The sequence below is a fragment of the Plectropomus leopardus genome, chromosome 20 (genome assembly GCF_008729295.1).
Source record: "Plectropomus leopardus isolate mb chromosome 20, YSFRI_Pleo_2.0, whole genome shotgun sequence".
Lineage (NCBI taxonomy): Eukaryota > Metazoa > Chordata > Actinopteri > Perciformes > Serranidae > Plectropomus > Plectropomus leopardus.
In genome coordinates, this window is record NC_056482.1 from 3,844,349 (window position 1) to 3,871,530 (window position 27,182).

General features: G+C 38.8%; 1 protein-coding gene across 1 annotated transcript in view; it reads right to left on the reverse strand.

The window, feature by feature from the left end:
- Positions 1-11,519: 11,519 nt before the first annotated feature.
- Positions 11,520-27,182, reverse strand: part of ap3b1a (adaptor related protein complex 3 subunit beta 1a) — a 78,427-nt gene continuing 62,764 nt past the window's right edge. The window contains exons 24-27 of the mRNA XM_042509046.1: positions 27,052-27,136; positions 26,297-26,394; positions 23,614-23,752; positions 11,520-12,965 (exon numbers count right to left, since the gene is read on the reverse strand). Coding sequence (XP_042364980.1) covers positions 12,812-12,965; positions 23,614-23,752; positions 26,297-26,394; positions 27,052-27,136 — 476 coding nt within the window. The 3' untranslated portion in view covers positions 11,520-12,811. The remainder of the gene's footprint in view (positions 12,966-23,613; positions 23,753-26,296; positions 26,395-27,051; positions 27,137-27,182) is intronic.

The window sequence follows — 27,182 nt, forward strand, 5'->3', positions numbered from 1 at the left end:
TAATAGGCTGATTGAGTCCATTTATGTAATCCCTCCGCTTCCCCGCCGCCCTCAAACCCTCCAAACCCCGCCGGTGGATTTGGGTGAAGTGCTGCACACGATCTCTATTCAAATATTTCCATATGACAACTGCGCACTGGACCACTCCAATTAAAGGCCAGTCACTTTCTATTTAAGTTGCGTCAAAAGATCGCCGCTGTGTGCGTGGTCCAAACAAAAGGATCCTTCCAAAGCATTTAACTCCCCAAAAGTGACTCGGGGGCCGACCCGGGGCCCGCCCCCTCAAAGGGCCATCTCAGGGGATTAGATGCTGGATTTAGGAGGAGAATTGAGGTTGCAACACTGCCTTTCCAACCCCTATTTCTTTTCTCTCTCTCTCTCTCTCTCTCTCAGTGTCTCTGCTAAAGAGGGGGCTGCATGTGCGTGTGCAGCACCGTGGAAATGAGATGCGCATTTAAATGTGAGAGCGGGGTGCACCGCCTGTGGCCACGCGCTGCCAGGAGAAGCTCGCCCGCCCGCCCCGCCGGCCGGCCCGGGGTTAATTAAGCAGCATTCAGAGCTATGAGAGAAGGAGAGGCCAGGTTTTGACGCTCTCTACATCTGTGAGTTCTAGAAAATGCATCACCCCCCCGTGCGTAAAGGGAGGATTTTTTAGGTAAATTAGCATTCAGATGAGAGAGAGCAGTGCGGTATCGTGCTTCTGCAGAGACAGACACACTTACACATTATACAGTGGTGATATGTAACCCTTTGGGACCTGGGCAAATTGGCTTGATGTCTTTCAAAAACGTAGGTAAAGGGCAATAAGCAACTACAGAGGAAATGATGCAAAATAAATGCAATACATAGAATTAAAAAAGTACAAGAAAATCACCTGAAAAAGAAAGAAAGAAAAAAGAGTTAAAGAAAAAAAGAAATCAAAAATTAAATTAAATTAAGGGAAGTGACATGAAAAAACTGCTTAAAATATTAATAATTCTGTAAAATAATGTTAAATATAAAATTATTATAATGCAGGTTTTCAGGCATTTTTTTCCTAAGCTTCTTTAAAAACAAATTTTCAAATCTAATAATTCCTTGCAATTGGCGGAACAGTTTTTGCCAAGTTGCTCAATGCCTTTCTCCCCATGTTTTAAAGAGAAAGCAAGCCTACTTGCTCAGATTTTGATGGTTAAAACACTTGAAACTTGAACACAAGACAAGTGTCGTCTAACCAGGTTTCAGGACATTAAAGGAAGGATACTGACTAGTGTTATTGGGACACAATCTGCACCCAGTGGCACAAAAACCATCAAACACTTCATTTTGTGCATTCTGGCGAGAGGATAAGTCACATAACATTACTCAAACTAAAGTTTTGCGCAAATCTGGAAACCCACCAAGTTATTCTTAGTGTCTTCTCTGCCTCCCTCGATCTTAAAACATTTCTGCGTCCAAAACTGATTTCAAGTCAAACTTGAGAAAAAAGTTGGCCTTAATACTTTGGTACTTTTGAAAGTACAAACTTTTGGACTTTCACTCGATCGCACCCCCCACAGATTATGAAATCTCAGTTTTTGTTGCTCAGAAAGATGTTGACACAGGGCTGCATTGCTGTTGTTCTGTTTTCCAAAAAGGCAGATTTTTGGACAGAAAGTCTGAATCCAATACAACAACACCAGAAATCCGCTGCTTCAAAACAACAGTTCAATCAAACACCTGTCTAACAGTCTAAATGGATCATCAAAGCACTACAAAAATAGATGTTCCTGTATTTGTCGAGTTAATATAAAACTTTCATTGTAATGCAGCTTCAACTATTTTTCCTATACCTTAAAAATATGTTAGATAACCTGAAAGTGAAGTGACATAATTGCACTTTATGAATGCAACTCAATCTTTAGCATTTTTTAACTTAAAAACAAGCTTCACATCAGGGCTGAAAGGAATGATTATATCATTATTATATATCATTATTATTATCATCATCATACATCTTTTAGTCTGCTACAGTGGTTCCCAACTCATAAGTCACAGGCCCATTCTCAATGAATCGCAAGTGACTTGTGAAAGTGTCAAGTTTGTACAAAACACACTTTATTTTGAATTACGGTGAATTTCTGGCACAGAGCTTTTATCTTGAAGAGCCATTTCTGTTTAATGTATTAAAAATAGTAAAAAGTCACAATCTCATTATCAAAATTGGCGAGAGGATGATGCAATGTCACCTAAATGTCTTGTTTTGTTCCAAAAAGTCTAATTTACTATCATGTTTGACAAATAATAACAACAAATCTTGACATTTGAGAAGCTGGAACAATCAAGAATAATGACAGAAATTATAAAACCATTATTTTCTATCAAGCAACCAATCGATTGACTTCTCGCAGCAGCTCTAATTACTGTAAATGTTTCCGGAAAAATACTAAGTAATGTGTTCAGAGGGGAATATTAAGTCATGTAAACATAATGTACTGTGTAACAAGAAGCAGATTAGCAGATAGGACTGTGCCGAGTATGCAAATCCTGAAAAGATAAAGGCAGGTTCCATTTTCTAAATGCAAGTAAATTCCTTGAATGAACAATACATTCATTGAAAGGAGAAACGCACAAACACACGGAGGCACTTCTCTGATTTCCAGACTCCACTCTGGCTTTTATAATCATTGAGAGGACGGCAGGCTGATGCAGATGCAAAGTGTTTGCAGACGGAGAGGCCTGGCACTCTGCTCGCTCGGCTTTATTGTGCGCTCGCTGTCACACACAGGTCTTCATTAGGAGCATCTAGAGACTTGCAGAGGGGGCTTTTGTGTGCGTGAATCACTGCGGGTTTTATGTGTCTTTTTGCACCACTAATACACCACTATGTCAGATGGAGTCTGTTTTAGTGCAAGGCTTTATGGGGGCAAATTGGTGGCGAATAGGACGGCGGAGCACTTTAACAGCACTCACCTTCTCTTCACCCCTTTTAACTTATTAACTTATATTAACTCATTTTAACCCGTCAACAGCTCTGCATCTGTATCACAAATAAATCACAGCAGCGGGTGTACAAGAGTGTGTAGCTGGGTGCAAAATGTGTTTACGTTGGTGTCTGAAGCTGCAAGCTTTTTACCTCCGAGTCACTATTAATGAAGCCAATCTCCATTCTGACTGTGTGATCACTTTTTAATGCACTTGAGTGTTTTTTAAAGTGCAATCAAATGCTAATTAAAGGCTGGTGGTGTTTTGTTTTTTTCCCCCCCTTCTTAGCTGCTGACCATAAATGCTCTTTTGTGCATGCTTTCACTATAAGAACATAAGCATGAGTCAATTGTTAAATGCACCTGCAAGACGGCCCTCGCTGAACTGTGTCTCTTAAAAAGGGCACAAAAATGAAAGGTAAACAATGTCATGAAAGCCTTTCAGAGAATTTGCAGTGATTAGTTTTTCCTTGCTCTCTGAGTAATGGCACAGAGCACATAGAGTGCATAGAGCCATGGAGCCACAGCATGCTGTCAACACAAGAAATTCATATCAAACAACATGTCTGTAATGGAACATTTAAAGCTATATGTAGTTATTCGTTAATTATTGCAAAAGATCCCATATCATATCTCAGGAAAAAAAACATCTACTCTGATTGCAAGATTGAAAATATTCATGTAGCACCAAGAGTGGAATGCAACTAAGTACATTTATTCAAGTATTGCACTAATGTATGATTTTGTGGTACTTGCATTGTATTTTACTTGAGTATTTCTATTTTCCGCTAAATTACAATTTAACCATCAGCCTAGTAAACAGATGAAAATGTATGCATTGTACATTTCTGTACACGAATAACATTTCATTTGCATGTTTCATACATCTCATATCAAGGTTATGAGTTTTGCATACAGACAACCATTTGTTATTGTTGTTGCTGTGTTTAAAGCAGGTTTTTAGGCAACAAAAGTGGTTGTTTTGTAGCAACCCGCCTTTATTTTTCAGGAGGGATAAAAAAAGAGCGATTGTATTTTACCAAGATACGCTGCTGTTTGGAGTGACCCATCTGTGTTTTTCCAGCGGTTTTCTGGGCTCCAAATATGGGTGTTTTGTAGCAACCTGTCACTGTCTTTCCATCTGCCTTTCAGGCTCCTAAAGTCAGTGTTGTCTAGGGACCCAGTGGCTTTTCAGTATCCAAACAAGCACATTTTGTAGCAACCCATGGGTGTTTTTCCAGCTGATTTCAATGCTCCATGTGTGGGTGTTTTGTAGCTAACCATGGGTGTTTTTCCAGCGGCTTTCTTGGCCCCAAAAGTGGGTGTTTGGTAGGAACCTACTGGTGTCTTTCCATCTGCCTATTAGGCTCCAAAAGTCAGCGTTGTCTCGGGACCATCAGTGTTTTTCCAGCGGCTTTCTTGGCCCCAAAAGCGGGTTTTTGGTAGCAACCTGTTGGTGTCATTCCATCTGCCATTTAGGCTCCTAAAGTCAGTGGTGTCAAGGGCCCATCAGTGTTTTTCCAGCAGCATTTTAGGCTTCAAACATGCATGTTTTGGAGCAACCCATGGGTGTTTTCCGGCTGATTTCAAGGCTCCAAATCTGAGTGTTTTGTAGCAACCCATTGGTGTCTTCCCATCTGCTTTTTAGGCTGCAAAAATGGGTATTTTTTTATTTATTACTGTTGTTTTGGAGCAACTCTTCAGTTGGTTTCCATCTGCTTTTTAGGCTCCAAACACAGGTGTTTTATTGACCTGTGGGTGTTTTTCCAGCAGCTTGTTAGGCTTCAAATATTGGTGTTTTGTAGCAACCCGTTGGTAGATGGTGGCAAGAGAAGTAGTGGTCTTTTATTGAGACATTAATGCATTTCTAGAAGGCTTTGTGCCCCACGAACTGCGTATTTCAGGTTTAAGCATGATCTTTTAAACTTTCATAACTTAATATTAAGTAGTTAAAATTACTGCGTATGACAACCATGACATTTAAATACTGCTTACATAAATGCATTTAGAATAATATTCCATTAACATATACAGAATATATATAACACTCTGATTGGTTTAATTTGCATAAGGAGCAATTTCACTTTTGATAATTTAACTGCATTTCAACGTTAATACTTTTACTTTAGCAAGAACTTGATTGCACAAGTTTTTCTTGTAATGGAGAAATTCTAATCTGTCATTTTACTATTTCTACTGAGCATAATATCTCAATACTTCTTCCACCATTGTTTATTGAGTGCCTTGTTATTTTAACCTATAAGAGTCAGAGCATGAAATATATGTGTCTCAGTGTGCTCCTGGTAACCCTGACAGAAAGCACTCCCTCCTCATCTCCTGTGGACTGTAGGTTGATAAATGTGGGATACCGAAAAGAAAAGTGAAAAATCAAATCAGCAGAGCTGAATGTGTCTGTCCCTCTAATGAGCCGCTGATTGAACATTTCAGTGGGGAAACATGTAGTCATTAGTCTCCATGCTCCAAAGAAGCATTTAAAAAGAAACTTCAGTGGAGGAAAAAAAAATCTAATTACAATACAGGAGACACAAGAATAGCTGTGAAGCATCCATTTAAGCATAATCACGACAATTACTGTTCCCATGGGTCTGCTGGAGTCACACAGTGATTGTTTTGGGGTGAGAAATTGTATTTGTGTGGATATGACACCTTTTCTTCAGATGAATTGCATCTTCCCGTCATCACGCAGGTCTTGGTTTCGAGAGTGAGGTGCGTTTAGCTCGTCAAGGGAACATAATTTTGTGTTGCCGGAGGATTAACTGCGTTAGCGACTTGTGAAATGATCAGTTACAGGACCTGTAATCTATTTATTAGCTTTTTTTACTATCAGCTTCAGTGGGGAAAAAAAACATTTTACATGCAAATTAGATGACAGATTTTACATTTTTGTTTTTTGTTTGAGTTGAAAGGGTCAATTCACCCATTTTTTCCCTGAGAAATACTGTCATGATAACTCCCAATTAGATGCAAACTTTGCTGTTTAGTGATAATTAACACTAATATGACAGTAACCAGCATAAACCACCATGTCATGAACAAACACATTATAAACACTTACAAAAAGTGACATTTGTGTTTTGGAGCAGCAAAATCAAATGCAAACTAAAAACTACTCAGTCCAGACCTAGGCATAATGGGAAATACAGGCTAAATTATTGGAATTGCAGTGAAAACGTTTTTTTAAAAGGCTAAACGCCATCAATAAGCAGAATATTTCGTTAGATAACGTGGTGAATTTTGAAAATGATTACATCCATCTTTATTCATTCATTTTGACTTTTGGACTTTACCTTGCTCTTGAGTTTTTGGAAATGTTTTTCATCTTCTGGCGTCCTCCATCAGCTGTGCCATGACTTGAAGCTACTACCTTAAAAATACAGATAAAGTTTGCGAATGTAATATCAAATCTGTAAATGGAAAAAATATTTTTTTTCAGCAGATATCTTAGTCCTAACAAGGCTGAGCAAGCTAAGCATTTCTGGGTTATGTCTGGTGTTTATTTAGTTTGGGAAACCCCACAATCTCTAGAAAGCATGAACACACGTTGGCCAGCAGACTCAACAGGGACTAAAAAACGTGTCTGCAGGTCGTTACTAGGATTCCACTTACTTGCTGGAGCAGTGAACTAGGTTTCATTACATATAGGATTCTACTAACGTCACTCATTGTTTTCACACTCCCAAAAAAGTTTTAATTTTGAGAGCTAATTCCCTGGAACATGAATACATTTTAATTATACATTTTTATTTTGTTGGTAATAGTTGTATAATCGCAATATTACACTCGACTTCACACTTCAGTGATGACTGCGAACCTCGTGAATACTGCTTAACCCTTTAAAACCTGGACCATCATCTTCTGTGCTGTATTTAGACGCAGTTTACTTTCACAAACATTTTAACCCCCAAAACAGGAGAAAACTGGTCTGATTTCTTGAAAACACTGTGAAAACATAATGAGCAACTTGGCAAAGAATTTCCTGCAAAATACATAAATAAATAAATAATAAAGTAAAAGGTGACATGGAAATGAAAAAAGGTGCAATTCTCTTGATTATATATTTCAAAACAATGTTTAAAAAAGTAAGAAATCTTTTTTGGAACTTTATTGAGGTTATTTTATTTTTTTGTTGTTTTTTTTGTTTAGTTGTGAACTTTTTTCCATTTTCAAATTTTTTTCAGTAATTTTCTTGTATCGTCTTATTGATTTGTTGCACATTTTTGGGCCATGTTTTATTAAGTTGCTCGGCGCCCTCCGATGTTTTTGAAAGAAAGCAAAGTAGTTTGCTCAAGTTTCAAAGAGTTAATTAAAGAATGGATAAAACGTGCAATTAGCAGGATAAGGTCTCTCAGTTGAAATAGGGTATTGCATTAACTCGATAAATGCATATGCAGTAAAAACATTCATGTTGTCCAGGCAGGGAGGAAGGGGGAAAATTGATCATGAAGAGTCACTAACAGCATTTTTGGTGGCCCTAACTTTGCTTATGTGTGTTTAACAGTCTATAAACAGTTAAGAGCTCCACAGTGGCTAAAAGCACATAATTTTAATATTACTGTTATGACGGGAAGTAAAATACTTCTGAATAAAAGACGGGAAAATCTGAGAGTTACAGAGCGGGCTGCATTGCTGTGTTTGTATCTCAGCCTGCGTGTGCGCGGCTCCTGTCAGATGAACGAGGGGCTGATCACAGACACGCTGGCTAATGAGAAGTTGCTCTCGGTGGTAAGGTCAGACAGGCGTTTCCTCAGCTGGGGATCCTCTGCTTTACCCTCCCCTATCTCGTCCCCCCTCCATCCGCTCTCTCTGCTCTCTTCAAACACAGAGCGTGATAAGACCAACTGAACAGGCCCATCATGTCACTGTGCTGCAGCCCAGAGAGGGAAAGAAATCAAGCTGTCACTGCGCAGCTATGTTGAGGGAGAGCTGAAGGGGAAGAGAGGCAGCCCCCCTCCCCCCTGTTCTCTCATTCCCTCCCCAGAGCCTATTATAGCAGGTGCCAACACCGGGAGATGGATCACATACACACATACACACACCCCTGTGCACCTATCAGTATGAGGACACCCTATGTTGAGTTCATTTAAACTCTTTTCCCAATCTATACTTTACCCTAGTCACACACCATACTAAAACATTTCACAATAAAAGCAGACTATAGGTTACAAACATGCAAACATGATCATGACGGCAACATGCTGATGTTTTGAGCTATAATGTCTACCGTGTTCACCATCTGAGTTCAGTGTGTTAGCATGCTAACCTTGGTTAATCAGTACTAATAGCCTGTGAAATGATCATAGCTTCTTAAAGGGATAGTTCATGGTTTTTGAAGTGGGCCAATATGAAACATAAATGTAAAAATGTAGCAGCACGTGCATGTGTCTCTATGTAGAATGACAAGATGATTTAGATGATTCAGCCATAATGTTAGTGTGATTTTATCCCAAACATGACAGAGTCCAACATGTTTCTTACATCATATTGACATACGTTGCCAGCTGGGTTAGTTTTGCAGGCATTTAGTCTGAAAAAATAAAATAAATCAATGAATAAATACATAAATGCATATGCATATGTTTTGCATAGGTTTGTATTCATCTCATCTTGGACAGCAGTTTATGCTTTTGCTTGTAAGGTGCTCTACAAAGAAAGTTCATTATTATTACTATTATTCTTATTATCAATCGTTCATTTAGTTGGTAGTACGTTGATATGCAATTCTGAACACAACCTCACAAGCTTTTAGAGCACTGAGAGTGGATCAGAATGGTAAAATAGTTGGCTGAAAAGCTAAACAGTGAGCTTAAAGTCTCTATAAAGCTCCATAAAGCTGAGGAGAGCTGCAGATTCAGCTGATAATTCTCTGCAGCTTCATCACTACAGCTGATCACACTGTCATGTGGTTTCTCGCCACTGTGACTTGGTGCATTGTCTTTGTAAAATATCAGTTATAGTCGTTTTAAATTCTCATCTAGTGTTCGTCTGTAGTTTGCTTTATGATCATATACCTGAAAACTGTTAACATTCCCATCAGCCTCAACTGCAATTTGTGTTTAGCCAGCGTTAGCATGCTGTCATGCTAAGCTAAAACAGTAATCATGCTAAACACTGTACCTGCTAAACACCGACATGTTAGCATTTAGCTGAAAGCACAGCTGTGGGTACGGCCTTGCAGAGCCAGCAGTGTGGCTGCAGACGCTCAGTGTTGTTTCAAAGCAAACGCGAAAGAATAAAGTGTAACTTTAATTTATAAACTAATTCTAATTAGCTTATTTTGATGTGAGGTGGCAGCTTTGTATCTGAACATTCCAGATGTTTTCTGTGTGTGGGTGTTGTTTTTTTATCTTTCTTTCTGTGAACTAACTTGTGACAATGTGAAAATAAGTTTAAAAATCTTCTTGTGGCTGCGGATCTGTATGATGTGTGTGTGTGTATGTGTCTGGCAGGCCTGACGCAGCTCGTGTGTGTGTGTGTGTGTGTGTGTGTGTGTGTGTGTAATGGGAACAGCTGGCTGAGGGAATGAGTACAGAGGGAGAGGTGATGGATGCGAGTGGAGCTCCTGTGACAGATGAGCTAACAGGTGTTCACCACAGCCCTCAGAGAGACGCTATTTATGAGCCGGAAAAGACAGCCAGACACAAAGCACACTCCGCCATCGGCCCACTCAACGCTAAAACACATCACGTACATCTGCACTGAACTTTACTCCACCACGAGCAACACAGCAGAACTGTCTTTAGGCGACGGATCGGCTTTAGTTTGCTAAGAGCATCTTTACTCCAGAGTCCAGCTGAAACCTTTTCATCATTCTCTCTGCACCGAGTCCTCATACGTCTTCTGCTGCAGGAAATTCACATTAAAGACATGAAATTAGCTACAACACAATTTATCCTGCAACTCGGTTTGAGTTCCACAGTTTGCAGATCAGGAATAATCACTACTTTTAATAGCAGCTCTGCAGCCACTGTTGGCTGCACAACACCAACTGTTATGACCGACTCGTCTTTAATGTTGTTGGTTTAACCCTTTGAAACCTGGAGCGACATCACTTTTCAGAAGCACTTCTTGGTTCTTGGCTCAAGGACTTATTGTCCTTTCTCCACTTCAAAAAAACTCAAGCACACAGTCAGAGGATCTGTGAAAAGATTACATAAACCTTTTCTCTCCTATATTAACTCTCTAACCTCCATAGATATTTCATCTGATCACTACCTCTCTTTATCTCCTAGTTTGTTTGTTGTTGCTTTATTTTTTTCCTTTTGGCCATTTTCTGTAATATGAGCCACTAGCACATTCTGGAGGGAGGGACGGTGTGTGATACCGGAGTGAAGGGTGTGCAATGTGTTGCTTGTTGTGCGTTTACGGGTTGAGGAAAAAATTACCATAACAAAATAAAAATAATAGTCAGACTTCTGTAATGCATTTAATATCTATGCTATTGATGACATGATTTGATGACTGGTTAATAAACCTTCTTTTTTTTAAGGAAATAGAGCAAAAATAAAAAAATAAATAAATTAAAAAGGAGTCACTCCTTGCCTATGTTTCGCTAACAGCAAAATAATGTGACTAAGATAATTTTTTAAGTACTGTACAATTTTGAGGTACTTGTAATTCGATTTTATGCATCTCTGTACTTCTACCATAAAATTGCAAATATTGCACTTTTACTGCACTAAATTTGTCAGATTAAGTTATTTTTCATACTTCGGTTTTCATTCTCTGTGCTGTGAAATCCACGAGTCTTCAGATGTGCTGATGTTGCATGTTTGTGACAAACTGAAAGATGAAATGTTCCTTTACGTTTTGAGAAAATTATCCTTCTTCTTAAACTAAATAAACTCTGTAAAAAACCTCTTGGATCAGCTGGAATATACATCGTCATAAAGCTGAAAACAGGCTGTTTTTCTGACTTCAGAGATACGTTGTTCTCACAGGACGGCCACGCTACAAACACATGATGATCTTATAGAATGTGATGCATTACTGTGGATTAAACTACCTGACAGGATATGAAAGAGTTAAAATGAGCACAAACTTACATCTACAGCAATAAAATGCAAAATACTACACTCTGAGTACTTTTGATATTTTTTGTAAACACAAGGCTCCTACAGTTAACAGCAAGTGGAATTTAAGACTTTCTCAATGCTATTAAGAAAGAAATTTAAGGTGGATTTCACTAAAATCAAATTGGCAAATTGGGGTAGAAAAAGAAAAAAAAAAGGACACCAATTACTTAGGATTAGTGAGAATTTTTGCCCAAATATTTACTTTAATATAAAACATGACTTTTGGGTGACAGCAATGCAAGCGGTATACTGTGACTTTTTTTAATTATATTTTGAGATTTAACAATGTAATTTAGGAAAAAAAAGATTGATGAAGTCATACCTTTCATGTCTGAGCACTTTCAAGACTTATGGAAAATTAATTTAAGACATTTCAAGACCAATTATAAAGACCTTATTTTTAGATTAATTGATTACCTTTTAAAGACTTTTTCTGCAGGAACCCTGATATATCCTTAAGTTTTGAATGCAGGACTTGTAGTTAAGTATTTTCACAGTATGGTTTCAGTACCTTTACTTTAATGAATATTTAATTCTACAGTACATAGCTGATGGTGGATGGAAACACAGGAGCAGAGGGGGAAGACCATATGTCAGCAGGTAAAGTGACAGATCCATAAAGCTCGTGATGTCATGAGTACATGGTGCGCGCCTCAGCCTGCCAATTAGCGGAGCTCATCATTAACGATTTTGTGTTTCAGCCACGTTCATCTAAATGACCATAAATCACAGCTGGGGAGACTGTCAGGTTACATGGCCCGGATTACTCCGAGGAGCATCATCCGGGGCAAAACACGAACAAAATAAAATGTTAATCGTTTTAATAAATTCACTTTTTATTGTTCAGCAAAAGCCATACAGATAAAAAGACCTCGTTGATTTAAGTCTATAGGTTTTGGTTTTTCTAAATATTATTTTCATGTAGAAGGCACTTTAATAAATGTGATCTGGGGGCTGTGGAGAGGTTGGAATGTAAAACTACATCAGCGGCAGAGGCTCGTTCGGTGCTTAAACAGCTTCTTAAAGATTTATAATGTAATGAGAGTGTTTGGATCAGTCCAAACGATACTGAGAAAACGCTCTTTTTCTTTTTTTCTTGGCATTAGAGAACAAAGTCCATCAATGCAAACACAGAGTGGTTTGGCTCAGGCACAAATGCCGACGAAATACAGTCGGACATCGATGTTTTTAGCGAAAAGAACTCAATCAGTTGAGTTCTGTCCCTCTGAAGAGGGACAAAAAAATTGGCCTTTAGCACCGAGAACGAGGCAGCAACATATTCTTTCTCCCAAAGTGTATGCACAGCTGTTTGTACATAATAATATTTGGTCAAATCTATTGATGTAATTATATTTGAAGAGTCACCACTGAGGTAAATGACCAGTCTGGCATGATTGGATGGAGTAGTGTCATGTGTAGGAGTGACTTTTAAAGGTCAGAGGGTCACATTTTAAAACGTATTTTCACTTCTATGATGCCTTCTGTGTGTTTTAAAAGGGGATCACCACTTTATTTGCAAAGTTATACCTGTGATTCAGGACAATCTTTTTCCAAAAACCGCAGAGCGTCAAAATAAGAAACGCTTCACGCTTCCATTGTTTCCAGTTCTGTGTCAGTAACACAAGTTCAGCTCTTCGGTTTTTGGATTATAGATAAAAGTGCCGTGTGTTTGCCGGAATTGTCCTGAACCGCAGAAATAAAATATGTGAAATCTCCAATGAAGTGTTGTTCCCCTTTACCTTACTAAAGGAAGTAGGGAGGAGAGGAGGGGGCACTCTACGCCTGGGCGAGGGCTTGTTTGAGGTCTCGGAGCAACATGGACGCCATGACGCTCTTCTCCGTGTTGATGGTGAGCAGGGCGGTGGAGGAGTCCTTCAGCTCCAGTGACACCATGACCAGAGCTCTGCTGCTGACTGTCCGCCCGGCAAACCTGCAGGAGAGTGACAGATTGTGTGGCTCAGCTGTAGAAAGTAGAAATAAATCCTCTAAAAACTGTTGGCAGCATGTTCTGTGACATATCTGTAGTAACAGGGACAGTGTTTCTGCAAAAAAAGTAACTTTAAAGGTCATGTACTGTAAAAAAGGCCCATTTTAAAGTCTTTTTTTTTAAATTACAAAGCAAGCAGGTGCTATAAGACAGAGTTCCTCAAAATTGAATGCACAGTGAAATGTATGAGAAATTGTGCTTTTAAATGAGCTGACAGGGCTTCAGTGAAGTAGTGATGTCACAAGTACACTACATACTACATACATTCCCCAGCTGAAATGATGCTGCAAAGATAATGAGCGCAAATTTGGAAGACCTGGAAACACTGACCAATCAGAGCAAAATGGACTTTTTCTGGAAGGGAACTTAAAGAGACAGATGCTAAAATGGAGCATTTCAGACAGAGGGTGACAACAGGTATATGCAAGCAAACAGTATGAGGACAATAATGTGATTTTTTTTTTTCTTACAATGATGTATGTAAACATGTTCTAGTAGAAACCAAAAATACATATATGAATCTGAAAATGAGCAGAATATGGGACCTTTAAGTAATTTTTCAGTGCTATGAGCACCACAAACTAAATTCCAAAACTAAATTTTATAGGCCAAAATCTAAATATGTTGACAAATAAAACCAAAGTATGATACATAACTTCAAGGTTAAGTGAGACAATATGTTTGTTCTTTTGTTCTTTTGCTGACATAAAGAAATCCAAGTGAATACAACATTTGTTCATTATTATAAGATGTACTTAAAGTAAAATACACAACTTAGAATTTTGTATTTAACTTATTTCATTTCCTTATTTTAATCTATTTTTATTTATTTTATTTACTCTTTTTGGGATGGATTACATTTGTGTTAAATCCTCAGGACACACTGATCGCAATTTCTAAACAGCTACAGAATGCCTTCTGTGATTTCCTTTTAAATATGTGCAAAAATAAAAATGTGAAAAAGGTGCAAAAATGGTTACATAAAAACTAAAACACATATTTGATAATTGCTCATTAATGGGCAGGATTTCGGAACGGTTTGATGTTGGATATTTCATGCTATTTGAGAATAAATTTAACAAATCTTCATATATGATCTGTTTTTTAATTGAAAATGTTTTATATTGCCAATCTCCTTATCAACAAAAGACCTTTCCACTTAGAGGGTGTAAAAGCTTCACTGAAATGTCACTTTTTCTTTTTCATAATTCACATAAACTATCAGAATGTGAAACCAATAGTTGACAGCTACATCAATAACAAAAATAAAGCAATAAAAAAGAGAAATATGTTGCCCAACCTACACATTTAACTGACATTTCTCCCCCAAACCTATAAATCCTCACTTTAGAAAATTCTCCAACACCTCACACCTTGTAATTACTCTAAATGAGAGTGTGAGACAAAGAGGGACAGAGATGTGACAGGAAATATAGAGCGCAGAGTAACTGACAGAGCATTATCCCAGCTGACTAAAGAGCCATTAGGAGTGAGACACGCCCTCAGTGCCAGTCAAACAGAAATCTGCCTGTTTTTATGGACTCTTGGTGTCTATGAGTGTGTGGGAGCCTCTCGACCAGTGTGGGGGCTGCCTCGCCCCACCGGCTCCCTCTGGACTATCAGGAGAATTCTTGGTCCTCCGTTTCCTTGGATACCGTCCCTGCAGACTAGGGGGCAAATCTGGGCACACATGGTCCCCATTGAGAGCGCTAACAAGAGGCAGACAGGGGCTGTGACCCACTGTGACCCTCTTTTGAGGGCGACAGAGCCGAGCGGAGCCCCCTCTACCCCTCTGCAGCTCCGAGCCTCACGTGGCTAACTCCCCGCCATCTGCCTCCATTTAGCACTACATCCCCGCAACAAAGACCCCCCGTGGCAGCCCGCTTAGGGCTGACAAACAGCCCACAAAGAGCCCCACTTAGGCCTGACTAAAGCCTGTGAAGGGCCCCCACAGGACGGCCTGTGGACAGGCACTGTCACGGAGCCCCACAACGGCGTGCTGAGCGGCTAGCACGTTCACCAATTAGCACACACACATTAAAGACGAGGAGGGGGGTGCTGAGGGGGACATGCGTACACAATAAAACAGCACTGGCTCACAAACCCAGTGTGTCTGGGTGCGTCTCTAGGGAGCTGCTAAATTACCATCAACAGAGGAGAGGGAGTTTATCAGGAGGCTCTCAGGGAGGAGAGAGAGAGTCCTCCTCGGGCTTAATTAAAATATTAGCCACTTCAGCAGGAAACACAAGCCATTCAAGAAGAGGATTCATTTCTCTCTAAAATACCAACCTCTTTGCTCTGCTCGTACTTCTGTAAATAATTCAGGGTCTGATGTTCGGGATGCACTGACTGTGAAATTCTGGGCTGTTACAGATGTGTTTAAAATAACAATTTGCATGAGTTAAAATTGCATCCATCGCCATTCTTGTGTTTTTTTCTCCCTTTTTAAATTTTTTAAAAATTTATTTTTATTTTATAGGCTTTCTTTCAAACCCCCTCCTTAACAATTTATGCAATGAACTATTACAGTTATTATACTTCTTATGTGTGCATGTATATACATGTACAGAGGTTTGTTTGTTTGAATAAATACAGTTTAAAAAAGTCATCTGGCTGATAACCATCGTGATTTCTTTTTCTTTTTTTGCTGTTTATTTTGTTTTTGTTGTTAATTATTCCCTTTTTTTTGCTAGGGAAACAAAGAAATCTTCATTATAGCGAAATAACTGAACTGTTTTAAAGTCATTCAGTCCTTACACTAACTCTGAATGTGCTCAAATCCAATCAGACATATTTATACAACAACCTTTAAAAAAACCTCCTTTTACATGAAAACATCTTTTAAAAAAACAGAAATGACTATAAAATATATCAGAATTTCCACTAATTCCTATTTTATATTGCTGTGAAAACCAACTAATTTCTCCTTCAAACAACTGAATTTATTCACGTTTCTCACCATGTTATAATTTACCTTCGCCCAATGCTCTTTTTTATGATTGCAGCCTCCGTCAGCTTCTAGATCCAACCACCAGCAGCTTCAGCTAACGTTAAACTAGCTCTCCTCCTGCTGATTTTAAGCACAGATTTCATCAGGCAAACAATTTTTTGTTTTCTCTTGTCCCCAGGAAAAATGCTCATGTACAACGTTATACTCCAGCCCTGCTTTTCTGCCTGCACAAAATTTCCGTAGCACAATGGAAAAACATTGGCCACTGCCACTGGTGAATGTTTTCTCAACACCTGCTAACATCTGACTTTTTAATGTTGTGGGAAAGGTTAAAATCAGCATTCACACCCGCGTAAAATGACTCTGCAGTAGTCACCCAGATTTAACGGCTCTGGCTCAGATCGGCATTGATGGAAACACAACCACCCGAGTAAACGCACTGCAAGATGCAATGAAGCACCACCAGACAACATCCTCCATCTTTATCCAAGCAGCACACCAACATCACTCTAAATTAGTCTACAACAAGTTTGAAATAGAGACTGATTAAGTAAGAAGAAGTAGTATAAAAAGAAGTAGACACCGCAAAGTTTTCAGAGACCTCTTTGATGCTCTCGACTGTTTATTAACTTTTTTCTGGCTTGTCTGTGACGTCAAACACGACAAACCGAAACAAAACAAAACAACAACAAAAAACACAGACTTGTGTACACAGCTCTGCTCTACTGGCGATGGGAAATGAGTCTGTAGCCCATTTTTACAGCATTTTGTGTTTAAAAAAGCCACAGCACATACAGACACTAATTTGGTGTTTGATGATACCAGTCAACAAGCCGAATATCAGCTGATACCAATGTTCAGTCAATAAATCTATTGGTTATCAATCCTAATTACTAATTGTGGGAATTCAGAATGTGTCCTCTTTTATAACCCATTGCAACCTTTAAAAAACAAGGTTGCAATGGGTTATAAAAATTTAAAAATAAAATATCTGTTCTAACTTATAAAAGTTAGTGTGCAGGCTGCCTCAAATTTTTAAGTTGAAAGAATTTGAGAAGACAAGTTGAATCGTAACACAAGCACTTCAAGATATCTTCTCAATCAACTTAGAATTCATTAGGGAGCCTGTCCACTGATTTTTTTAAAAATTTGAAACAAGCAAAAATGTTTTTACAGTGTATGTGGGGGAAAAAAAATGTTACTATTCAACACACAATCAGGTAAACATGTAGCGTAAACATACATGGGCCCTTCTCTTCGCTCTCACTGTCAGCAGCTTAAGGTGTCTATGTAGTCCCCGTGGCTTTGCTAATGGATTTAGGATATAAATCTATCATTTACTCAGCCAGTTAACACTACCCCGAGGCTGCTTTCATTCCGTCTCAGGAGATGCTGCTGTGGGCCTGTGTTCCTGTGTGGTAATAAGAAATAGGAGCGTGTTTTGATTGTGTTTGATTTCCGAGCTTGGAAAATATTCTCACTTTGCCGTTTCCGGTTGTGTGCAGGTGTAAAGACCAGATCTCCATCCAACACAACATCAGTGCATTTTTTAGGCACTAGAAGGGAAAGCTTAAGGACAAGCGGGCCTTAAACGGGTCATTGGTATTCTCCTGCACTCTTCACACACTGGGCTAAACACTGGATTAATTGCAGTGTATGGAAAGAAAAGCAAAGCATAACCCCTGGACTTAGAGCAGGCGGATTGGCATCGATCGGCAGGGCTGCGGCTAAGCATCACTCTCCAATTATCTGCGATTCTCCTCAGTGCGGAGGAGCCTGTGTGTGCCATCTGCCTCCCCTCCACCCTGCCACTGCTAACACAAAGTGGGCTCCACCTTTACATTCACCCTCACGTGGAGGGGACGCAGAGGATTCTGCAGACCAAGAATGCGGGACTTAACCCACAGTGAGTGCACGAGCCCCCCCTGCATGTTCAGTAAACATTTGAGCAGCTTTAACTCTCTGGAAACGAGGTTGGGTTCAAAAACTGACAATGGTATGTGCACCAAAAAATCTGAAAAATGCTGAGGCCAAACCTGCGGCGGCTGCAGCTGGATATTATTGTTCTATCCCGGTTCTTGGCCAGGTGGACAAGTGGACGAGTGTCCTTCAGCTGAGTGGTCAGTGAGGCCAGACCAGGAGACCAACACATGCGAGCAGACTCAGACCAGGCAGATGGCCAGAGCTATTAGCCCCAATTAGAAGCGGGAACCCTCCACGCATCTCCAGAGCTCGGCCATACGGACAAACCGCGGCGCTGCACTCGAAGGGCAGAGGGGCAGACGAACGTGAGAGGAAGGAGAGGACGAACAGACTGTAGAGGCTGATGGGAAACTTAACTCAACGAGGTTTCAAGGAAAATGTTAAATGTAACGGCACGCTGCGTCTTCACGGTTGTAATGTGGGCTGTTAATAGACTACAGTTACACTCTTTGTATCATCTGAGAACAGATCAGAACTGTCTGCCGAAGCAATCCGTAATAAAGAGACCAGACGTTTAATTAGTCAGGTTATAAATGAGAGTCAATTAAATCTTAAATTGGAACAAGAATTCAACTTTACTGCATAAAAAAAGGAAAATTCACAATGTTCAGAGAAACATAATTTAATTATATCAAAGTGTAAAGTAAAGAGAAAGCACAGCTTATAAATCAAGGGGTTCAGGGTTTTTTTTTTCTTCTGAAAATTAGGCTCTAACCGGAGGGATTGGCAATGCATGCAAAATTCGATCAAATTTGCTTTCAAACGGACTGAAAAATAGAGCACATTTATTCTATTCCGCCTGTTTAGACATAAACAAGAACAGCGTTTTCTACATTTGCTTTCCTGCTTGATTTATTGCCATCCTCCTTTCCAGCAATCAATTTCTGTGTTTCAGTGGCATCCACCCCTCCCACCCCCCACCCTCCACTCGGGCCTCTGCTCCTGTTTGGGAAAAGCAGTGCTGCACCCTGCTGATAAACAAGAGGAGTGCAGGGGATGCAGGGAGGAGGGGGAGGCAGGCTGTTGCTTTGTTAAACAGAGGCGGTGTTAACTCCGACACTGCAATCTATCACACATGGAAGTGCACAGGCAGTGTGTTATGAACTGTGTCACTCTTAGGATTCATATTGAGATCTTTTTCTACATTAAAGCTAATATCTCGCTCCTCTGAGGGCTAATACTGTGTGTTATCTCACCCAGTTTCGAGGAGGAAAAAACACGGTTCCTGGATAGAGGTCACCTCACACATCACATTTAATGCCAACTGACCTCCACAATAAGCTCTCAGTGGGTGCATCCGATCAGATCGATCACTCTGCTTTGTGTGTGTGTGTGTGTGTTATTCAAAGTATGCACAGCAGCAACACACAAAAACACCCAATCTACCACTGCAGAAACTGTTTCAGTAATTTATCTCACAAAAAAGCCAAACATTTTCTAGTTTTAGCTCCTCAAATGTGACTACTTGTTGCTTTGCACAATTTTATATGACATACATTAAATGTATTTATTTGAATTTAACTTAAATTAAAGTATTATTTGAGGGGGGATTGGAGTGTTGTTTGGATATTTTATAAGTCATCTCTGGCTCTGGAAAACTATGATGGACATTTTTTTAATGTTTTTTTGCATTAAATGTAAAAATAATCAGCAGATTGATCAATAATAAAAATAAAAATGAAAAAATGTTTTGCTTTTGCTTTGTTTTTCTTGTTTGTTTTTAATGTTTTGTTTCTCCTGTTTTGTTTTTGTTTTTAACTTCAGTTTATATTTTATTGTCATTAATTTTATTACAAATGTTTTGGCATGCTTGTATATTTTTTGTGCTCTTTTCCTTAGACCGTGAACGGCAAGGTGGGAGTTAAATGCCAAGTTAGTGAGTGCTCTGTGGGGAATGGTATTACCACTGAATGGGTATTTACTAGTGTTGAAGATGGACAAGAAAAGACTAAAAATATGACAAGTAGGTAAATTTATTGTGAACATATACTCTGTACTATATGTTGTATGTGTTGTGTTGATGTTGAAAAAATAAAAAGTTCAAAAACAAAAATCATTAGTTGAAGCTCTAGTTATTTCACCACTCTCTGCTGGGATCGCAAGTTGGATGTTACGAAGAGTAAGATGTAGTGTGCATAAAGCCTTAGGATGCAATAGGTGCTGTTTACAAATGATACATTGTCTTGAACTGATGTGCAGGAGTTAGGAAACCAATGCTGTTTCCAAACAACGCAAAGCAAAAATAGATGACAAAATTAACAAACATTTTTCCAGCATCAAGTCTGCAGCTTGAAAGAGCAATAATAGCTACGGCTGCAACGATTTATGTATTTATTACTGAGTGAAACTTCTCCCATGTGCCAAGCTTCAAGGAGAACTGCAGTGGCTGACATGAAAATGCGAATGGCCCTATTCAGAGCCAATGTTTGGTTTTTAACCCAACGACTCTTAGTTTCAGGTGAATATACACTAAAGAAAACATACTTATGACATAATATCATATTTCTGTCAATGCATCAAACTAAATCCTACACACTGGAACTTTAAATGATTAATCTATCAGCAAAACTGTGACAAATTATCTCTAATGTCAGTTGACTTATTGATTAATCTAATAATAGAAACTCTGTGAAAACATAATAATTCTGCAGTTAGTTATTTGAACATAGAGTTAATGGCACCAAATTAAAACCTTGAATGGACACATTTAGAGATCTTGATTACAACTTCTCAAAGACGAGACTGTCAAACCATCCTGTTGTGTTTGCAGACACAAGGACTCCATCCGGGGGTTCATTTCTTGAGCCAATTCGTCTTTAAACTTTTTAAGACTTTATTTAAAGCAACTTGGAATAAACAAAATTGAAGAAAAAAAAACATGAACCAACATATATTGCATACAGGGTTAGGGACATGTTTTATGAAATATTAACATGACTTTTTTAATACTGGGCATTTGTGTAGTGTATAATAAACTGTTAGTTTTAACTTTAAAAAATGTCCCGGCTGCCTTAAAATTTGAAGTGGACTGAATTTGAGAAGAAAAGCGGAGGTAACTTCTCAATTTTAGTCAACTTAAAATTTCAATTTGACTTCACTTTGACTTTGACTTCAATTTGGAAGACAATTGAGGTCATTTTTTGTAACGATTCAGTTTGTCTTTTCAAATTGAGTCAACTTCAAATTTTAATGTAGTCCAGAACAAATGTGTTAAGCTAAAACAAATAGTTTGTTTTTAAAGCACTGGCAAGTTTCCACTGTGTTGATTCCAATGATGCCGAGTTTGAAAATTGTTTTCATGAAGTTTTTCATAAAAAACACAGAGCCTTAAATGCATTGTCTTGTAATGGTTTTAGTCAAGAAATCTTAGTGAAATGGCCAATTTTCATTGAATTTGCACTCTTTCATGTCGTCCAGGGATAACAGACAGCGTGCTCTGCTGGAAGCACAGTGAGTGTTGTTGGTTCAACTGTCCTGATCTGCATGACATTAATGTGAAACACAGTAAATTAATCCCCAGCCCCCCCCCCCCCCAAAAGATGTTACTACGCAACGTCAAAAAACCCCCGCTTAAAACACTTTTAAAACACAATTCTGCTTCCCATGTCTTTGCTTTTTTAAGTCTTTCAAAAGTAGGATTTAAAACCTTTCACCAATTAAGGCTTTATTTTTAGATTAATGAATTGAATGTAAAAAATAAATTATTAAAGAGAGATCTTATGATGCAACATCAGAAAAACAATCATTATATCCTTCTTGCCATATCTTTGCTTTTTCAGATCATTTAAAATACTGATTTAGGACAATTCACCAATTAAGACTTTATTTTTGGATTAATGAATTTGAAAAATGTTGAAGAATTGTTCAAAAACGTAGATGTTACCAAATATTTTAAAATTTTATTATGCAGCATCAGATGAAAATGATAAAATCCCTTCTATTCGTGCCTTTGCTTTTTTAAGTCCCCTAAAAGACTAAATAAATGGATTATTTGATTTTATTTTTTAAATTAATGATTCAGTGCCTTTATAAGATTTTTTAAGGGTATGCAGAAACCCTGTCTGCCATCTCCAATATAAAGACCTCCTGAGGACAGTGTGGAAGAGCTGGACATCTCCTGTGTACAACATAGAAGAGTGTCTTCATTATTATGAGAAGACAGGGCGACACTGGGGGACCGTCTTCCTCTGTAGCCGTCACAGAGGCAGCACAGAGATTGATAGCATGGAGTCTTTTGAGCTATTGGTTATTCTGAATGAAGTATGGGCTTATTGGATGCAGGCCTCTCCTACTAGCTAACATTGATTTCCACTCACTCCTCCAGCTCTCTGTGCCCTTGTGCTACCGTCTCCCTCTTGTTCTTTCACTCCCACTTCCTCACTGTCCCTTACTTATCCACTGTTTCCTCCATGTTTCCTCTATACCTTAAAAAAAAACAGAGATCACTCAAAAGACGACGAGACAGACATGTCTGCACGGAGCGGAGGAACACAAAGAGATAGAAAGAGAGGAGCAGGAGGAGGACAGAGCATGGCGCAGAGGGATGGAGTGAAAGACAAAGAGGAAGTGAAAGAGAGACAGTGGTATGGAGGGAGAGACAGATGGGGGCATGCAGAGATGAAGTGAAAGAGAGACAGAGCAGGAAACAGAGGGAGAGAGGGAGGTGTAATTATCTATCAGGTGTTCGGGTGTGCGTGACAGAGGAGGAAGCTCATTAGCACACTCTGTGTACACCAATTACACAGCCGGGCTTCTCAGGGCATTCCCCTGGCATGTCTGTCTCTGCGAGGCTGCTGGGGGACACACAGACACTTTGACTTTATGATACCTGCATGCACACCGTGTAAAAAACACAAAGCACGTGTACGCAGGCACACTCACTTTCTCAATCTAGGCCAAAACAAGATAACTCACGAAACAGAATCAAAGTGAGACTTTGGGATCTCTACATTTACTGACTGAACTTAAGGTTTCCTGCACAAATAAAATTATTGTGGGAGTGAATTTGTCCACGAGTGATTTTAAATGAAATAAAATAAACTACAAAGCAATGCATTTCTGTACCCAAAATATTCAGCAGATTTTTCATACACTTGGGGCCTTTAGGGATATGCTACTAAATCAGATTAACTTTTTCAAGTTTATTTATTTTTTATTTCTAAATTTTGCATTACGTTTTACATGCTAATATATATAAATATCATTCCTCAGTATGTTGAAGGGGTTGACAGATTATCAGCCTAGCCAATTATTGAGGCCGATATTTTGCATTTTGCAGATTATCTGTATTTGTATTTTATTTTAATGACCGCCGATAAAATTAATGAATTAATTAGGGCAAAGAACTTGGAGGAACTTTTACTTTGTAAAACCTCAGGGAGCTATTTATATTTATTTTATTTTATTTTTTTTTACAATTATCACTTTACTTTATGAAAAAAGTTGCAGGGAACTTGCTGTATATGTGTATGTTTTTATGAGAAAAAAAATCTTAAAATCCTTGACTTTTAGATTAGTTAATTCAATGCCTTTTAAGACTTTTTTAGGATCCGCGGTAACCCTGGACACATTGTGAACATGTGTGTCTGTAGGTCCAGCGTGTGGACATGAAGGATTCATGTGGCGAATGAATCGTGTGTGCATGTCTGGACGGCTCACCTGTGGAAGTTGTTTTGGCTGGATGAAACCACCCCTACGTTGGCCATGGACAGGACCTGCTTGCTGATGGCCTGGCTGGAGGTGTTTGCTGTTGCCATGGTGATTGTTGCAGACGTCTCATTCATGCCAAGGAGCTTACCTGAAAGGATGCAAACATATTTGCAAAGCAAAGCTAAACTAAGGGACTACTGTTAATTAAATGTGTTTGTTCAGTTTAAACTTAGACTAAATATATAGGAGCTATGGGCATAATCACAATTATACAGTCAATTTGCTGTATTTTGAGATGTGGTTTTAGGACTGACAGTTATAGAACAAAGAGATAAAACACATTTTAATGGTACATAAAATGGCAAAACAACAGAAGGGTGCCTCCTTTTATTACTGCAAAAAGAGTCCGAAAAAAGACTCATCTGAAGGCAAAGGACCAGTTCATGTGCACTTAGCAATGAGCAAGGATTTGCGAGAAAGAACGGAGATAAATATGCACAAGTTAGACTGAAATAAAACAGGTCTTAAAGGCAAATATAATGAAAACCTGTCAGCTTAAAGAATGAATTAACTTCCCTCAATTGCCATCAAGCAGCAATTTGCTAGAGAGAAAGAAAGGGTCCAGCAAAAGCAAGTTGTGTTTTTTTAAGTGTGAGGTGTATTCAGCTGAGCTCAAAACACGGCGAGTGAAGATTAATTAAGGCTGAAGCAGCATTAAGCAGCCACTTAAGAGCACACTGATGGCTCAGATATGAGTCTGCTCTCAATAGTCACCACAGTATGTAGCTCTACAGGTGTGTGTGCCTGTGTGTTTGTGTGGGGAATACCTTTAAGTGCTTCATAAGAGGCAAGCATTTTACCTAACTGACAAAGGTGAGGAAATGCTTATTAGAGGCAGGCTACTAGGATTTGATTTCACTATACAATATAGAAAATTCTCTAATTTAAAGATTTAAATCCCTGCCTTCATCATGTATGATGGTATGATTGTTATTAGGTCTGTAAAATGCTTTTAATTTTGTCAACATCCTTTTTATATTATGTATTTATGTTAAATGACCAAAAAATGCAGTATTTTGTTTTGTTTTTTGGGCGTCAAAAAACCACATCATTTCACTTTAGCTCAACCTCATCACACAGACACTGCCACCTACTATGTTTTATGTCTGCAACGGATGAATTTATCATATTATACTCTGCAATTAGATTTAGCAATGAAAGTATAGCTACTACTGATTTTAGCCCAGAATCAACAGATTATCATCAGCATCCGGATTTAAAGAGACACTGCTGTGAACTGGGCCTATTCAGAAGAAAACAACATACTGATTTGGATGAGGTGATTGTTACACAACTGACACCTGACTTTGAGTTGTTGATTGTCTTTATTAATATTATGTGATATGGATCTGGGATAACCACACCAAAATCAACCCAGCTTCAGGAAACTGTGAAAAAACTAAAATGAATATATTTCAAATTTGGATTGAGAATAATGTCTGATCATTTTTTATGCTTTTTAAATATGCATGTCAGACCCTAAATTAGGGTTGGGCAATATATCAGATATACTTCATGTTTCGCGGCTTGTTTAACATGCAATGTGTAAAATGACTGTATCGCAAATATTGAGTGTAAATTGTTGCATAATTTTATAATCCACCGGTGTTTTGCTTCTCAATCTCCTCTATGGCGCTCTCTGTCTCTTACAGACACAAACAAAAAGCAGCACTTTTGCAGAGCTCCAGACAGTGACTATTCAGTCACATTTTGCGACCACAGAGCACTACAGCGATTTGCAAATACTATTGATATATGAACTGGAGAGCTGTTGGTTTGTTTCCAGCTTACAGTGAACTTAAAAAGTGTTTGTGGTAGTGTTAGTGTGAGCAGGTGAGGTGTGTGTTTGTATTTGCAGAGCTCCGATCGTGACTAATTTAATCACATTTTGCAACCATGGAGCACCAGTGCAACTTGCAAACGTTAGTAATATTTGAACTGGAGAGCTGTTAGTTTGGTGTCCGCTCGTAGTAAATGAATCCTCACAGTTAAAAGCGCCGCGGCATTTGTTTTACTGTCTGCTAACACAAACGTCCAACAAAAACAGCAAAAAACATCAACACTTCCATCCTGAGACAAGCCAGGTCCCTCACAATAAAAATGCCTACTCTAATTTATTTAATTATACAATTCTTTTTAAAAATTCACAATAAAAGCACTTTATTTAACTGCCTTATAACCAGACTTTATTAAAATGTTATTTTAACAGTAGTGTATTCAACTTAACTATATGACTAGCTACTTTTTTAACCTTATTGTAACTGCAGTTCATTCAAACATTTTGTATTTCAGTAGTTAACATTAGTTTAAAGGACATGTTACTAGATGTGATGTTAAATTGCTGTACTTTCTACTTTGATTTTTATATCTTGTTTCTCACCAAATGTGTTATGATCGTTTATTTGTCTTTTCTGTTGCACTTCTTTTGTTGCAAAGCACTGCATTCTTTGTATGAAAAGTGCTCTATAAATGAAGTTTATTATCATTATATTTATACATTGTGTATCCCGATGTAGCCTTAAAATATTGTGATAATAGCCAGCCCTACTCTAAGTTATATTTTAAGAAAGTTTTTGTTGATGTGGGTTCCCAGAGGCTTTAAGCTTATTTCATTGATGCAAATTTAACTGACCTTGCTCCTTGCTGAAGTCCTGCTCTGTCATGCTACTGGGCATTAAGAGCTCCCCCACAGCGGGCTGGATAGACACACTGAACTGGTCCTCCTTGGTGCTGAGGGAGGAAAACAACAGGAGACGAATACTTAATTATAAACAGGATATCCAACATAAAGAGTTAATTAAAAAGAGTATACATTTGGACTTTTTGCAAGACAGCATTCACTTCTGCTCTGTAGTGAAATGCATCTTCATCTCAGTGAAAAGATGATGACGTGTGGTACAGTGTGCGTGTTTTGTGCTCTTGTGTGTGTTTGCTGGTGTATTAAATGTTTCTCTTCTGATTGCTTTGCAAACCACGCTCTGTGAATGGCATTTTGGGCTCCGATTGATTCCCCCATCCTGAACAGATTTTCTGATAAGGTTATTGATCAGCTGAGCAGCGGTGCCGATGGCATTCAGCAGGTTGATTTGAGCTGGGGCTGATTACTGGAGGAATAATTGTTATCCCAGTGAACCCGGATCAATCGTGGCTGATGTCTCACCTGGGAGTGCTAGCACAGAGCGCGGAAGGAAAAGGAGAATTACCAAAGAACAAATGAGAGAGGAAAAAGGGAAGAGGGGATGCAAATGAACGTAAGAGAAAGAGACACGCGAGGGAGATGCGGTGATGAATCCGGAGAGCAGCAGCAGAAAAAGGTTGTGAAAAAGATGTAGGCCTGAGAGAGGAAAAAAGACCGACTTGATATGAGTGGATGTCAGGTTGTCTTACCACAACTGGAAGTTGGCTGCTTGTGTCGAGTCGCTGAAGTCAATACCCATGGAAACCGTCACTGAGGCCTCTGGCTCCAGCCGCTCTGAGGAGAAAAAAAACCGAGAAAAGGAAGAGTGAGTGACAAGGGC